The sequence below is a fragment of the Nylanderia fulva genome, unplaced genomic scaffold, assembly GCF_048542155.1.
Source record: "Nylanderia fulva isolate GAGA-0341 unplaced genomic scaffold, ASM4854215v1 Scaffold179, whole genome shotgun sequence".
Classification (NCBI taxonomy): Eukaryota; Metazoa; Arthropoda; class Insecta; order Hymenoptera; family Formicidae; genus Nylanderia; species Nylanderia fulva.
Genome location: NW_028190044.1, coordinates 125,033 through 141,885, shown reverse-complemented (window position 1 = coordinate 141,885; position 16,853 = coordinate 125,033). Strand labels below are relative to the sequence as shown.

At 33.5% G+C, this 16,853-nt stretch overlaps 1 protein-coding gene across 1 annotated transcript; it reads right to left on the bottom strand.

Moving 5' to 3' along the window:
- Positions 1 to 241: 241 nt before the first annotated feature.
- On the bottom strand, positions 242 to 16,845 carry LOC146723653 (uncharacterized). The gene is made up of 6 exons (XM_085481380.1): positions 16,812 to 16,845; positions 16,269 to 16,403; positions 15,138 to 15,412; positions 14,468 to 14,627; positions 2,217 to 2,339; positions 242 to 423 (listed from the first exon to the last, which is right to left on the bottom strand). Exons 1-6 carry the CDS (start codon positions 16,843 to 16,845, stop codon positions 242 to 244), a joined length of 909 nt encoding a protein of 302 aa, XP_085337506.1.
- Between the last annotated feature and the right edge of the window lie 8 nt (positions 16,846 to 16,853).

Sequence of the window (16,853 nt, the reverse complement as noted above, 5' to 3'; positions counted from 1 at the left end):
GAATCAATACTCATATATTTAGTTATCAACACGAGGTGTTTCAGATTCATAGTCCCCTGAATGTTTTTTAGTGTATCCTTCTACAACTGCCATCATATTCATGACACATGACACCTGCTCTTCTTCAGGTACTCTGTTAAGAGCTACGGCTAAAGAACCTAATATTGCTTTTATATCTGATGACATATTAGGGCAATCAGGATGGGATGCTGGCTGCACTGGCTGTAATGGTGTAAATTTTTTAAGGGCTGCTCTTGATAGGATCCTTTGGAGGCACTGTTTTGCCTGGATAAATAGAGGCTGCCATGGTTTTTCGAATTGCTACTGAGATGGTATTTTTTGACGTTTTCTGAATTGCGCATTCCTTTCCATCTGTTTTGTAGGATATGTTGTTCCCACTTGTAGTTATCTCTGAGTCCAAACCTATACAACAAAAATAATTACCTTTAATGAAATTTCATTGTTGAATTAAAAGTAATATTTAGTTGAAAACAAATTTTGAAAGACTTACTAGATGGAGGAGATGAGCACAAGTAATTGAGGTCTGAGTTCCATAGGTAAAAGTGGAGATTGTTTATTTAAGGACCAAAGAAAATTCAAAGAGGAGAATTTAGCTGATTTGCAGATAATACAACCAATATTTTATACAAGCTAAAAACAAGGGATTATTGCCCACCTTGAACAGCAGGTAACTGATTGTGAGATCAAACAGCTGAGGATTCGGGTCGAACAGCCGACTGTTGAAAATTTAGTTTCCTGTGAAAAGTTATCCCACACAGCATAAGTATATTCTGAGAATGTTCTGAGAATTTCAGAAAAGTATATTACGTATATTCTGAGAACGTTCGATATACGTACTGCGATATCCTGAGTACGTACTAAGAATATGTCTATGTCCGAGTTTTCTGCTTCTCAGTACATACTGACAATATCTTTTCGTATATACTCAGTATATTTATAAAATATCTTGAGTATGTTAGTTGAGTAGTTTATATATATAAGATATTGATAACATACTCAAAACATTCTATGGATATACTTATATTCTCGAAATTATATACTATGAATTATATCGATGTTACCGTAAACACTCTATTTCTATTTTTTCGCATTATTTATGAGTAAAAATTCAAATTTGAATTTTTGCTAATATAGCCTGTGGTCGAGTAGCACGCTTTAAATGCTGTGAACATCATTCTATCCTTTTTATTATACAGGTATGTAGTTGAATATAGAACAAAGAATGATGTTCAGAGCATCCAAAGCATATGTTACTCGACCGCGCCTTCAAACATACGAAAAAACGAATTTTGAGTGTTTATAGTAACATGTATATTAATATTAGGTACATTATATATTTTTAACACATTTTTATTTATATTATAAAAACTATATTTCAATTAAATATTTATATATAAGTATAATATTATCTCTTCTTATATGTATAGGGTCAAGGTGCCGATTATGAGATACCATTTACATTTTCTTAATTATTTCCAAAATATATGCAATTAGGAAAGTATCTATATACTGTTTTTAATCGTCATTTCATGTAGTTTTAGAAATCCTACCTCAATAAGTTATATCTCGTTCGAGTTTTAATATACATAGGTTTGATTAAAGTAAGTCAGTTTTTGTATCAAAACCAAAAGGTCTCCTAATATGAGATACTAGCTGATCTTAATATGAGATACCGCCTTTTATTAGATAAACTTAATTTCATTTTTATTAACACCAAAAATAAAAGACATATAGATAAAAGTAAATGGTTTTATTATTACTTGTCTTAATTTGAAATCTTTTACAGTATTATATCTTCAGAACCAACAATAAAATTTAAAAAAATATAGCTTTAATTATATTATTTATTAGACTTATTTCCTAAACTCTTATATCAAAATGTCAAAAATATGAAGGTAGGCACTTATACTTTAAATCAAACAAAAAACTATCCTTAGAATAGAAAAATAAAATAAAAAACAAAACCAAAAATATTTTAATTTTAAAAAAATTTTAAATTTTTAAAATTAATTTAAAAATTTTAATTAATTAATAATTAATTATAATTAATTTTAAAATTTAAAAAAATTTTTTTAATTTCTTAATTTTTAAAATTTTTCGACGCTTTAAAATACCCCATCTGCTTGGATCGGACAGCATCAATAGCCTTTATTGTCTTCCCACAGACGCTGTATCTAAAAATTAAGTCTGTTCACTTTCCTGTCTGCTCATCTGAGCTGATCGCTTTTGCATTCGCTCTCTTGCATGAGCTAGCCATATTTTTATTGGCGCCGAAATTTCCTGGTCCGTTGCATTTGTATGCAATCTTCTTACTGTAGCTAAAAAATTTGTTAAATTATTAGTTATTAATTTATTAGTTTTTAGTTATTAAGAAATAAAACAAGTTCTTTAATTGTAATTTAATTTAAATTAAAAAATATATTTAAAAATAACTGTGAGACGACCCAACTGGCTTAAATTAATTCTTATTATTATTAGTTTGATGCCATATACAAGAAAAGACAACGTTTCGACCTTAGGACCCCTTTCACCTATTTTAGCAGACTTAGTTATGGCTGATCTTGAGACAGAATGTTTAAGCTCTTTACAATTTGACATTTCAGTTTATTATAGGTACGTTGATGACATTTTTGCAATAGTACCACGCAATAAAATTGATAACATTTTGACTACGTTTAACAAATACCATCACCGTTTGCAATTTACGCACGAAACAGAGATAAATAACAAGATTAACTTTCTGGATACATTGGTTTTTAGAAACAATGGTAAACTATTGACTAGTTGGTACCAGAAACCCACCTTCTCTGGTAGATATTTAAACTACTATTCTAACCATCCGTTTAAATACAAAGTTAACACTATTAGGAGACGCGGTAGTGTCTCCGGCCATGTTCAAACCCTAAAAGACCTTAATTCAAACTCTAAAAGACCTTAAAAGACACTACAAGTCTCCTTATCCTGCACCATCAAAGTCCATTTTTTGGGGGTGTAGAACTACTAAAATATAAAAAATTTTGAAATGCACGTAATATAACCTGAAAGGCGGCATCGCCACGAGTAATTTGAGCCAAGAAAAAATAAAATCGGTCAAGCCGTTCCGGAGATACAAGCGGTCAAAAAGTGACGTTTTTCATGAAAAATTAAGAAACGTCGTCTTCTTCTTCTTCTCTGTCCGCTGACGTCATCAGGATTATATATATATATATATACATAAATCTCTTCTCACCTTTCACTCACACCTCCCTCAACTTCCACCCACCTCTTTCCCTCCCACATCCCGTCCCCACGCCCCACCCCCACCCCCACTCCCACCCCTCTTTCGCCCTAATTCACCCTCTTTCGTCCTCTCTCACCCTCTTTCACCCTCTCTCACCCCTCTTTCACCCTCTTTCACCCTCTTTCACCCTCTTTCCACCCTCTTTCGTCCTCTTTCACCCCCTTTCGTCCTCTTCGTCCTCTTCAAACCATCTTTCGCCTCTTTCACCCTCTTTGTCCTCTCTCACCCTCTTTCACCCTCTTTCACCCTCTTTCACCCGCTTCAACCCTCTTCACCCTCTTCGTCCTCTTTCACCCCTTTCGTCCTCTTTCGTCCTCTTTCACCATCTTCGCCTCCCTTTCCCCCCTTTTTGTCCTCTCTCCCCCCTCTTTTCCCCCCTCTTTCACCCTTTTCCCCCCCCCTTTCCCTTTTTCCCCCCTTTTGTTTTCCCTTTTTTTCGTCCCTTTCCCTCACCAGTTTCCCCCCTTTTCGTTTTCATCTTCACCCTCTTGCCCTCCCACCCTTTTTTCATTTTCTTCACCCTCTTTCACCCCCCCTTTTTTTTCCCCCTTTTTCCCCCTTTCGTCCCCTTTCCCCCCCCTTTCGCCCCCTTTTTCACCCTTTCGTCCTTTTCCCCCCTTTTCCCCTCGCCCTTTTTTGGGGCCCTTTCTAAACCCCTTTGGGCCTTTAAACCCCTTTTTCGCCCCTCTTTCCCCCTTTTTCGTTTTTTCCCCCTTTTTTCTCCCCAATCACCCCTTTTCCCCCTTTTTCCCTTTTTCCAATTTTGCCCCACCACTTTCCCCCTTTTTCACCAGGGGCCCCCATCCCTTACCCTTTTCCCCCCCCTTTTTCATTTCCTCTCACACCCCCTTTCGTCCTCTTTCACACCCCTCTTTGTCCTCCTCACCCTCTTTCGTTCTCTTTCAACCCTCTTTCGTCCTCTTTCACCCTCTTTCGCCTCTTTCACCTTCTTTCACCCTCTTTCGTCCTCTTTCACTCTCCTTTGTCCTCTCTCACTCTCTTTCATTCTCTCTCACCCTCTTTCGATCTCTCTCACCCTCTTTCGTCCTCTTTCACTCTCCTTTGTCCTCTCTCACTCTCTTTCATTCTCTCTCACCCTCTTTCGTCCTCTTTCACTCTCTTTCGTCCTCTTTCGTCTTCTTTCGCCCTCTTTCACCCAATTTCGTCCTCTTTCACCCTCTTTCGCCTATCTCGTCTTCTCTTACCCTCATTCGTCCTCTCTCACCCTATCTCCAAAAAATCATAAAAATGAAAAGGTCAAGCCATGTTCAAAAGAAGGTCCTCAAAAATTTAAACCTAGTCTGTACAATAAAAAATAATTACTCGTAATTCCAGAGTTCCAATTTGTTAATGTCGAATAATGTATTTGTTTCAAGTAATGGCAGTAGAGTTAAATACATACCTACGTATATGCAGTTTTTCCTGTTAAATGTACTTGAATGAAAAAAATAATTAAATGATTTAAATATAGTACATTTTAAATCAAGAAACTTAATTTAATTAACCATTATCGATTTAATATAAAAACTGAGCCCGAAAAATACTTTTACTCGCTGCTTCTTCTGTTCAAACCATGGAGAGATTTGAGTGAACTCAAAGGTACATTCGAGACTTACACGGATGCCTTTAAGAACGAATGTTCAAACCCTAAAAGACCTTAAAAGACACTACAAGTCTCCTTATCCTGCACCATCAAAGTCCATTCTTTGGGGGTGTAGAACTACTAAAATATAAAAAATTTTGAATTGCACGTAACATAACCTGAAAGGCGGCATCGCCACGAGTAATTTGAGCCAAGAAAAAATAAAATCGGTCAAGCCGTTCCGGAGATACAAACGGTCAAAAAGTGACGTTTTTCATGAAAAATTAAGAAACGTCGTCTTCTTCTTCTTCTCTGTCCGCGTCCGCTGACGTCATCAGGATTATATATATATATAAATATCTTCTCACCTTTCACTCACACCTCCCTCAACTTCCACCCACCCCTTTCCCTCCCACATCCCGCCCCACCCCCACCCCCAACCCCCACCCCTCTTTCGCCTTTTTCACCCTCTTTCATTCCCTCTCACCCTCTTCGTCCTCTTTCACCCTCTTTCGTCCTCTCTCACCCTCTTTCATTCCCTCTCAACCCTCTTTCACACCCTCTTTCATTCCCTCTCAATCCCTTTCGTCCTCTTTCACTCTCTTTCGTCCTCTTTCACCCTCTTTCGTCCTCTTTCACCCATCTCTCGTCCTCTTTCAACCCTCTTTCGTCCTACCCTCACCCTCTTTCGTCCTCTTTCACCATCTTTCGCCCCTCTTTCGTCCCTTCTCTTTCGCCCTCTTTCCACCCTTTTTTGTCTTTTTTCACCATCTTTCGCCTCTTTCACCCTCTTTCGTCCTCTCTCACCCTCTTTCATTCTCTCTCACCCTCTTTCACCCTCTTCATTCCCTCTCACACCCTTTCGTCTTCTTTCACCCTCTTTCGTCCTCTTTCACCCTCTTTCGTCCTCTCACCCTCTTTTGTCCTCTTTCACCCTCTTTCGTCCTACTTCACCCTCTTTCGTCCTCTCTCACCTTCTTCACCCTTTTTCGTCCTCTTTCACCCTCTTTCATTCCCTCTCACCCTCTTTCGTTCTTCCTTTCCACCCTCTTTTCGTCCTCTTTTACCCTCTTCATTCTCTCTCACACCCTCTTCCGTCTCTCCTCACCCTGCTTTCATTCTCTCTCACCCTCTTTCACCCTCTTTCATTCCCTCTCACCCTCTTTCAATTCCCTCTCACCCTCTTTGCGGTCCGTCCCTTTCACCCTCTTTCGTCCTCTTTCACTCTCTTTCGTCCTCTCTCTCACCCTCTTACATTCTTTCTCACCCTCTTTTACCCTCTTTCGTCTCTTCAATTCACCTTTTTTTCACTCTCTTTCGTCCTCTCTCACCCTCTTTCATTCTTTCTCACCCTCTTTTGCCCTCTCTCATCCTCTTTCGTCCTCTTTCACTCTCTTTCGTCCTCTCTCACCCTCTTTCATTCTTTCTCACCCTCTTTTACCCTCTTTCGTCCTCTTTCACCTTTTTTCACTCTCTTTCGTCCTCTCTCACCCTCTTTCATTCTTTCTCACCCTCTTTTGCCCTCTCTCATCCTCTTTCGACCTCTTTCACACTCTTTTGTCCTCTCTCACCCTCTTTCGTCCTCTTTCACCCTCTTTCGTTCTCTCTCACCCTCTTTCGACCTCTTTCGTCCTCTTTCACCCTCTTTTGTCCTCTCTCACCCTCTCTCACCTCTTTCACCCTCGTACGTCCTTTCTCAACCTCTTTCGTTCTCTTTCACCCTCTTTCGCCTATCTCGTCTTCTCTTACCCTCATTCGTCCTCTCTCACCCTATCTTCAAAAAATCATAAAAATGAAAAGGTCAAGCCATGTTCAAAAGAAGGTCCTCAAAAATTTAAACCTAGTCTGTACAATGAAAAATAATTACTCGTAATTCCAGAGTTCCAATTTGTTAATATCGAATAATGTATTTGTTTCAAGTAATGGCAGTAGAGTCAAATACATACCTACGTATATGCAGTTTTTGCTGTTAATTGTACTTGAACGAAAAAAATAATTAAATGATTTAAATATAGCACATTTTAAATCAAGAAACTTATATAATCGAACTCTGTTTAGGAAAAGGTAGAACATTTCATTTGCCTCTGCCTTTACAAGAAACATTGGATAAGGTATGTCCTCCGGAAGATCCTATAAATTTGAATCACGAGTTGCACATTCTCGTTCGAGGTATACCCAAGAAATCTAAAGTGGTTTGGGAAAATTTAGTAGATATTAATAAAATGTATAAGGCTTCTCTTTATCGGGATTCATATCTCGTAAATATTCACCCAAATCGGACCATTTCCATTCACTAGGACTCAAAGTCAACAACCACGTCGCTGGACCGTAATGCAAAGTCATGCATTTTACATTATTGGACGGTTGTCGCCAAAATTGATCCGTATTTCTCAATTTTGCGAAAATACTCATTAAATTCGATTCTAATTCGTAACCTTTCAATTCGTTCAAGTATCTACCAGCAGTGGGTCTCTCGTGGGTTACAATGGTTGAAAGAAAATAATCCTCATTACTCAAAAATTCGTCTTCCAGCGTCATCTGATGATCTATTAAAGGATAAGTTGCAGGAAACAGAATATAGGATTGTCGATGAGGAAAGTGACAATGACGAAATAAATGAGGTGGTTGAGGAATTACCAGCATTGAATTTGTACAATGTACAGCAAAACAAAAATAATGATGATCAAACCGTTTTAAAACGTACGGCTTTTCTCACACAAATCACTGAACATTCGGATATTAACGATCAGTATACAATATACCCAATACACGCGAAAAGAATCGATAACGAATCTGCATTGAAGCTTTATCAAATGGTGAAAATTGAAGATTTTCCAATGGATAATCGTTATAAATATCTGGATGTCATGTGTTTCCCTGATTTATATCCTGATGGTGTCAATGGACAACGAGAAGATAGAAACTTTGCATTGCCGGAATATTTATTTATTAGAACACGATTGATGTCGAAACATAGTAGATTCAGGTTGAATCTGCAGTATCTGTTCTTCCTTCTCAATGATGCTAACTACCGACAGTTGAAAAGTGGTATCTATTATACGATGATGGTTACTAACCCACGAGAGAGATACACTGCTGGTAGATACTTGAACGAATTGAAAGGTTACGAATTAGAATCGAATTTAATGAGTATTTTCGCAAAATTGAGAAATACGGATCAATTTTGGCGACAACCGTCCAATAATGTAAAATGCATGACTTTGCATTACGGTCCAGCGACGTGGTTTTTGACTTTGAGTCCTAGTGAATGGAAATGGTCCGATTTGGGTGAATATTTACGAGATATGAATCCCGATAAAGAGAAGTTAGGCATCAACGAACTAATCGCATACGATCCTGTAAGTACTTCTAGATTCATGTGCATAAAATTCAAAGCCATGATTGATTTTATTTGTTCGTCCGATAATCCTATAGGAAAGGTTATTCATTACTTCTGGCGACTGGAATATCAACGTAGAAGTATCCAGCACATGCATTGTATAATTTGGATAAAAGATGCTCCAGTATTAGGAAAATCGCCGGATGAAGAAGTTGCTACGTTTATTCAAAAGTACGTAACGTGTGAAATTCCAGATGAAAATGTTTCGCCAACGTTGTACGATACGGTAATAAGTGATCAGAATCATAAACATAACTCGTATTGCATGCGTACGAAAAAAACGGAAACTAATATATACAGAAAGTGTCGGTTCGATTTTCCTCGGCCAGTTACTGAGAATTTCGTTTTAAGAGACGTTATCACTTCGATAGTCGGTAGAAAAAATTTACGCAGTAAGAGCAGATTGTACGATCTTCCTCGCAAGGAGTCGGAAAGGTTTATAAATGATTATAATCCGTCTATCAAATTAGCCTGGAAGGGAAATATGGACATACAATTTATTAGAGAAAAATCAGAGTTTTTAAACTCATATTTAACAAAATACACGACAAAGTCGGAAAAATGCAATACAGACTTTGAAGTGATAGATTCGAATAAGTCCTTGGCATCGAAACTGTGGAATTTTGCAATGCGTTCATTAAATAACAGAGAATGCGGTGCTTTAGAAGCTGCGGATACACTATTAGGGAATCCCTTGTACGGTACGGATAATGATACCATGGTCAAATGGATCGATGTTAATGAGGTGAGAAATAGAAAAGTTAAAACATTTAATGAAATTTAAGCTCTTGATGAAAATTCTACAAATATTTACTGTTCGTCACTCATCGATGATTACTATCCAAATAGACCTCAGGAATTAGAATCATTGAATTTGTACGATTTTGCCAGATTCTGGGAAATTACGAAACAGATGTCAAATAATGACGAAGTCAAGTGTTACAAACTGGCATCGGGTTTATTTTTAAAAAAACGAAAAAAGGGTTATTTAATTAACCATTATCGATTTAATATAAAAACTGAGCCCGAAAAATACTTTTACTCGCTGCTTCTTCTGTTCAAACCATGGAGAGATTTGAGTAAACTCAAAGGTACATTCGAGACTTACACGGATGCCTTTAAGAATTCAGAGTCTGTTTTAACGAAAGTAATGAAATATCATCGAAAGGCTCGAAGAAATACAGAAAGCTTTTGAGAACGTTGCTGAATTAATCGAGAAGCGCGAAAATGATCTGAAAACAGCAGACAGAGACAAATCCGATGACGATGAACTGGATTGTAATCCGATAGAAGCTGACGACGCGATGAAAGATCTGGAAGATTTTGGTAAGATTGACGACCCGATTGATTTATCGCAAATGATGTCGCAATTGAACAAAGACCAGAAAAGAGTCTTTGATGGAGTATGCCAAGTTTTACAAGATAAGAATCAGATTCTGCGACTGTACGTAAGTGGCGAGGGTGGTACAGGGAAAAGTTTTCTAATTGAAACGATTAAACATTGAATCAGAATAAATTTGGAAAAAACGACTGCCATATCTGCTCCCACGGGTATCGCAGCATTCAATATCAATGGCTTGACAATCCATAGAATGTTTCAACTACCGGTTAGTCATGAATCTACACCAAAATATACGCAATTGTCAGACATGGTCTTGAAAACTTTGAGAGACAAATTAAAGAATGTCGAATTATTTATAATCGAAGGAATTACATGTAACAATGCAATGATGGATTTAGGAACGACTGTATTCAGTGATGGTCAAGCCTATGTAGGTTTGTCACGAGTAAGTAAATTGGAAGGCCTACATTTGATAAATTTCAATCCAGCATCAGTTAAAGCAAACTCGAGAGCCATTGTAGAATATAATCGACTGAGATCTATATTCAAATCTGAACTGCCACAAATCAATCCGTCCGAGAAAAAGGTTGTGAAAATGTACGATCGTCGATGGGCTATCCCTAATATCATTGATGATGTGCAGAATTATGATTGTGAGGAACCAGAAAGTATAGTTACGTGGAAAATATATGGCCTTTGCAATAACGATGCTGTTTCGTGTTACGCTAATGTAATATTACAATGTGCGTATCATTGCGTACGTATTAGGCAACAAATACTGAAAAATAAAGCATCGAATGCATTGACTGATGCTATCTGCGCGTATGGTGAACGTAAATATTGCAACATTCAAGCGGTTAGAAGATCTGTCGGAAAACGCTTCGAAGAACGAACACAACAAGATGTTTCGGAATTTTTTACGGCTCTAATGTCGACGTATTCCGACATCAATGATGTATTAAAACTCGAATTAAAGCACGTAACATGTTGCTCGAATGTCAAATGTAATTACAATGTAACTAAGCTGGAAAGCAGTAGTTTGTTAATATTACCTATACATTCGACATTAAAAAGGAAAAAAGGTGTCACTCTACAAAGTTTGATTAATGTAGAATTTTCTATAAATGGGAAACGATAGACGGCAATTGTAACGAATGTAAGGGCACCGTGTTAAAAAAGAAAACCGTAATCGAATCAACTTTATCCGTCGTAGTAATACAGCTCAATTTATATACTTTTATAAACGGTGCTTCTAAAAAAATTATCAACAATTGGATTAACGCCGTGCCGACGAGTAATATCACGATTAATAAAAAAAAGTACAAGCTAATAAGCGCTATATTTCACGAAGGTGAAGAAATAAATCGTGGTCACTACACGTGTATGTTGAGAGCTGACACAAAATCGGAATGGTATTACTCTAATGATATGGAAGTGTTCAAGAAAAAATGGCCCAAAGGAGCACAAGGGGCATACATATTGTTCTTAGAACAGATTAAATAATGGCGCTGTATATAGGCTGCCGTAAACGCTACATTAAAACATCAACTGTTCTAGCGCTGTATAAAAGTTGCCGTAAGCGCCAAAATAAAATATCGGCTGCTCTGGCGCTTTATAAAAGCTGCTGTAAGCGCTGCATTAAAACGAGTGCAATAAGTTTCTAATTTGACCTAGGCTTCATGACATTTCAAAAAGTATCATCAAGAAAAAAATTATCAGACAGAAATATGTATGTCGTGTTAAAATCGGAGAGACGAAGAAAAATATATGGTTGCGTTCTCACGAGAATGGGCGATGGAGGGGCCCATTCTTTATTTTCAATATTCATACAAGAATATAAATTCATTCTGTTGCAATTGAAATAAATGTGCAATGTATCGTTAAAAGTTATTACAATTATACAAACATTTACATATATGATTAAATAAAATATATATGTATACTATAATATAATTATATATTTTATATATGTACATATATACCATATATTTCAATTATTTTGAACTGTATTGCATAAATTGTTACTTATACAAAGTTATGTGATAAGAATCGAAAATACATATATTTGTAATACTTGAATTACTAAAAAGCTGCTCTATATATCTGTACTTTAAAAAGTAAGTGATATCCTAAAAAAATCATAAAAATGAAAAGGTCAGGCCATGTTCAAAAGAAGGTACTCAAAAATTTAAACGATCTAATAATAAATTATCACGAAAAGTAACTGATATGTTATTCAAGGTGCCAGTTCAAAGTGAACATACGTAAAGTGTATATTATCTAAATTTAGTAATAATATATTATCATGAAAAGTAACTGTATTATTTTATTCAAGGTGCAAGTTCACATTGAATATACATACATATAAGTAAAACTGATTACAATTTGATTCTAGAAAATTAGTGCGATATGTTATTCTTAGTGCACAAAATATAATAGTCGTTTATAGAGATTTGATTTGAAATTCATACTAGCCCGTACAATGAAAAATAATTGCTCGTAATTCCAGAGTACCAATTTGTTAATGACTCAGAAAAATAACATGGCGGCCTGCTCTCAAAAAACTATGATGTTTCTCGATGTCCATTTAGAAATAATGTCGAAGCTCTTACAGAATAATTACTACAACATTTGAAATACGAAAAGTATTACATTAGAAGAAGATTAGATTAGAATAAGGATTTAAGTATTTTTAAAAGCTCTACACACACAACGAAGTGAATATACAAAACTATATACAAATACCTTTTTCTTCTGTGTTTCTGAAGAAAATTGTAAGTCAAATGAAACCTTGCACTTTGAGAACCATGTCACTTACTTTTCAGAGTCAAATTGATAAATTTTTTTTGTATATTTTAATGATATTTATTTCTCACTTGTATCTTGAATAATTAATATGTAATTTTTTATTGTATATTACGACAAATAATCAGTAAACTTTTTAAGCGTATAGCTTTATTGTAGTTGACCTGAGAACTGTACATTTATAAATTTTACTTAATATACACCCGTTTCGAGCAACAAGGCAAAGTTTTCTGATCAATAACTTACTCCCTGAAAATACGGTATAACACAAATCGGAAGTTGATACGAAAATTCGAAATTTTACTAAAGAAAGATTGGAGGTTTTTAATTTATACAATTTTCACAACTCTTATTTTAATTATTTATTCTACCCATCGAAAGTTTTTTGAGAGCAGGCCGCCATGTTATTTTTCTGAGTCATTAACAAATTAGTACTTTGGAATTACGAGCAATTATTTTTCATTGTACGGGCTAGTATGAATTTCAAATCAAATCTCTATAAACGACTATTATATTTTGTGCACTAAGAATAACATATCGCACTTATTTTCTAGAATCAAATTGTAATCAGTTTTACTTATATGTATGTATATTCAATGTGAACTTGCACCTTGAATAAAATAATACAGTTACTTTTCATGATAATATATTATTACTAAATTTAGATAATATACACTTTACGTATGTTCACTTTGAACTGGCACCTTGAATAACATATCAGTTACTTTTCGTGATAATTTATTATTAGATCGTTTAAATTTTTGAGTACCTTCTTTTGAACATGGCCTGACCTTTTCATTTTTATGATTTTTTTAGTTAATAATTTAGTCGACCACGCTATTTTGTTATCGGATAAACGATTTCATAATGAGAACTTACAGATAGTTAAAAAAATCTTGTTGAATAATTGTTTCCCTAGGACGATCATTGAGCGATATATGTATAAAAGAACATGTTTTTTAGAAAATTCACATAACGTAGTTGACAAAAATAATGTATTCGATATTTCGTCTTGTATTTTAATGCCGTATGTTAAGAACCTAAGTGAGACTATTGAGAGATCTATTAAGAAAACAGGCTTAAGCGTTATTTATACGATTCCAAAAAAACTAGATACGTTTATTAAACCCCGAAAAGACAAATTACCTAAAGCCGATATGACCGAGATAGTTTATAAAGTTGACTGCAACGACTGTGACGCCACATACATTGGACAAACTAAAAGACACCTTAATACTCGGATTAAAGAACATATGAATAATATAAAAATGCATGTCAGCAACCAAAATGTTATAAGCAAACATAGAAATGATTTTTCGCATGACTTTAAATGGACAAACTTAAATATCTTACATCGAGAAACAAACACTAGGAAAAGAGAGATTGCTGAAATGTTTTTTATAAAAAAATTCAATAACACGATCAACCTACAGAAAGACACAGAGAATTTGAATCCGATCTATGATAGAATAATCAAAGCTGTTTAACTTAGTTCGTCTTTACCATCCATACTGAACGTTTATGTGACACAGTATTTATATTGAAATATGTAAAATAAAAAAATTAAGTATATATTGCACTAAAGAATTTGTAAGGTACGTTTTAATTTGTTATTTCAATCTTGGTTTGCGCTTTGCTTTCTTAAAAATCGAAATTCTTGTATGTACATTTATTGTATTTTTTAATGTTAATTTTAGACTTGATAAGGACCTAAACCTAAGGTCGAAACGTTGTCTTTTCTTGTATATGGCATCAAACTAATAATAATAAGAATTAATTTAAGCCAGTTGGGTCGTCTCACAGTTATTTTTAATTTTATTCATCACTGGCGATACAAGATATATTAAAAAATATATATCTTTGATTTTGAAAATACATATATATATGTTGAAATAATCGGTTAGAAATATAAAAACACATACAAAACATTTATAAATAATTTAATAAAAAAATATATATTTCTAAACATGTTTTTTAATTTAATAAATTATAGCATGTATAATAAAAAATATAAATTGTTGAATTTATTTTACTTACACATAATAACTTGACATATATGTAATTTAGGAAACTTTTCTTTCTTCTTTGCTCCATACCAGCTGTAATTAACAGCTAATTCATTAGTAAAAATTTTTCGCATTAAACGAATACATGAACTTCTCAAATCTGTACTAATTACGTAGGCTAAGTGTTTAATCTGAATATTATTACAAAAAATAAAAGTTATAACTTTATATAATAAAATTATATTTATATAAAAATACTGACATATATGGCTTTAAAATATATTCTAAAAAAATTATTTGGAAGCTCAATATAAAATTAAATTATTCAAATATCTTTAAATAAATTTATATATTTTTAAAAACTTGTTTATTAGTATAAGGGGCCTATTATGTATTTCTAAAAAAGTGAAAATGCGAAAAGTGAGCAGCTCTTGTGATCACTGATTGGTAGATCTAAAAGTGTACACCAATTAGTGATCGAGGAAATGTTAACTTTTCGCATTTTCACTCCTTTAGAGATACATAATAGACCCCCAGAGTATTATATATATAGAGTATTTCTTTAAATAAAAGTATTAAATATTCTTACAAGGTTTTATATTCAAAATTTTTTTATTCGTCATATTTTTTGCTAGATCTCTAAATTGTTTTTGTTTTTTCTAAAGAAGTCGTGTTACCATTAAAATAGATATTTAACTTACCATTTCATTTCGATAAAGTACATCAGTACTTATTTTAATTTCCAATACATTTAAACTATTTTCATCTTTCAATGGTAGGTCTTTATATATGTCATTTAATTCTTTCTGCTTAGTTTCAAAATTTTCCGTTGAAAGTTTCCGAAGTATTAATTTTTGATTTTTTTCAATACTGTTCATTTTTAGTTCAAAATGAATTAGTTTTCCAATGACAAATCGTTTAAAATTTTTTTCTTCGTAATTAGCATCACACAAATTTTTATTGCAATAATGCATATCTAAAAATAATGAAATAATTTTATCATGTTATTTCAATATATCGTTAATATAACAAAATGTTAAGCAAAATATTTATGTAAAACTACTAACATATATCACTTTAAAATATATTTTAAACACAATAATATAAAAGCAGCTTAATATAAAATTAAAATTAATCAAATATCTTTTAATAAAACTATATATTTTTAAAATATTGTTTAGTATAGAGGATTATATACAAGGTGTCCTGTAATTGGTAAAAATCTGCTAATGGCAGATTCTTGAGATCATTTTGAGACGATTGTTCCTCAGCGAAAATGTCAAGAAACGTCATCATTTTTTTGCAAACTTGCAATATTTATTATTATATATCTTCGTAACTAAGTCTCAAATTAAAATTTTATCAAAGTAAACTCCACTTAAAATTAACTGAAGAATGTAATTATGTAAGGCCCGATTACACCGACGTTATTTTCATTTTAAGCGAGACTTACATATGTATCTGTCTTTATTTAATTTAAAAGAAGGATAAAGATAGACACTTATTTAAGTTTTACTTAAATCCAAAAGAACGTTGGTGCAACTGGGCCTTAGTCTTTTAACTCCACAAAGTTTAGTTTACGAAAATAATTTTTTTCAATCACATAACTCAAAAATTATTAATTTCTCAACATTTGCACTAAGGAAAAATCATCTCCAAATTAGCCAGAGAATACGCTCACGAGAGATTTTTTACGAGTTACCGGGCACCTTGTATAGTACTTCTTTAAATAAAAATATTAATATTGCAAACTATTTACAAAATTTTGAAGAAATAGTATAAACATTCTAGAATATATAAAAAAAATTATATAATTGTTATAAGTAGAATACCTTGCTTATTAATGAATAAATTTGTCTTGCGTCCTATCACGTCTACATTCATATCATTATTATTGTCATCTTCACCATCAACGTACGATTGTTGTTCGGAATTTGCATGGGATACATTTTTATCATACTGCACGACTAAAAATAATAAAATGTTTTTACTATATTATTTTAAAATAACTTCAATATTTAAAATATGTTAGGTACAATTTTGAAGAATGTTATAATTGTAAAATATATAAAAAATTATATAATTATGTAAAATAAATATAATTATACGTACCTTGCTTATTAATATATTTGTTTACTACGTTCGGATTTATATCTTTGCTATCTATGAATGATTTTTTTTTTAATTTGCATCAGACAAATTCTTATCGCAATGCAAAAGATCTAAAAATTATAAAATGATTTTGTCATTATATTTTTCCCAGATAATAACTACTGTAATATTAAAACATGTTAGGCAAAATTGTTTAAGAATAAATGTTATAATCCTAAAATATGTAAAAAAATATGCAATGTTAAATAGTTAGAATTATGCACCTTGCGTATTAAACGAATCACTCTGAGTTCTCATCACGTTAT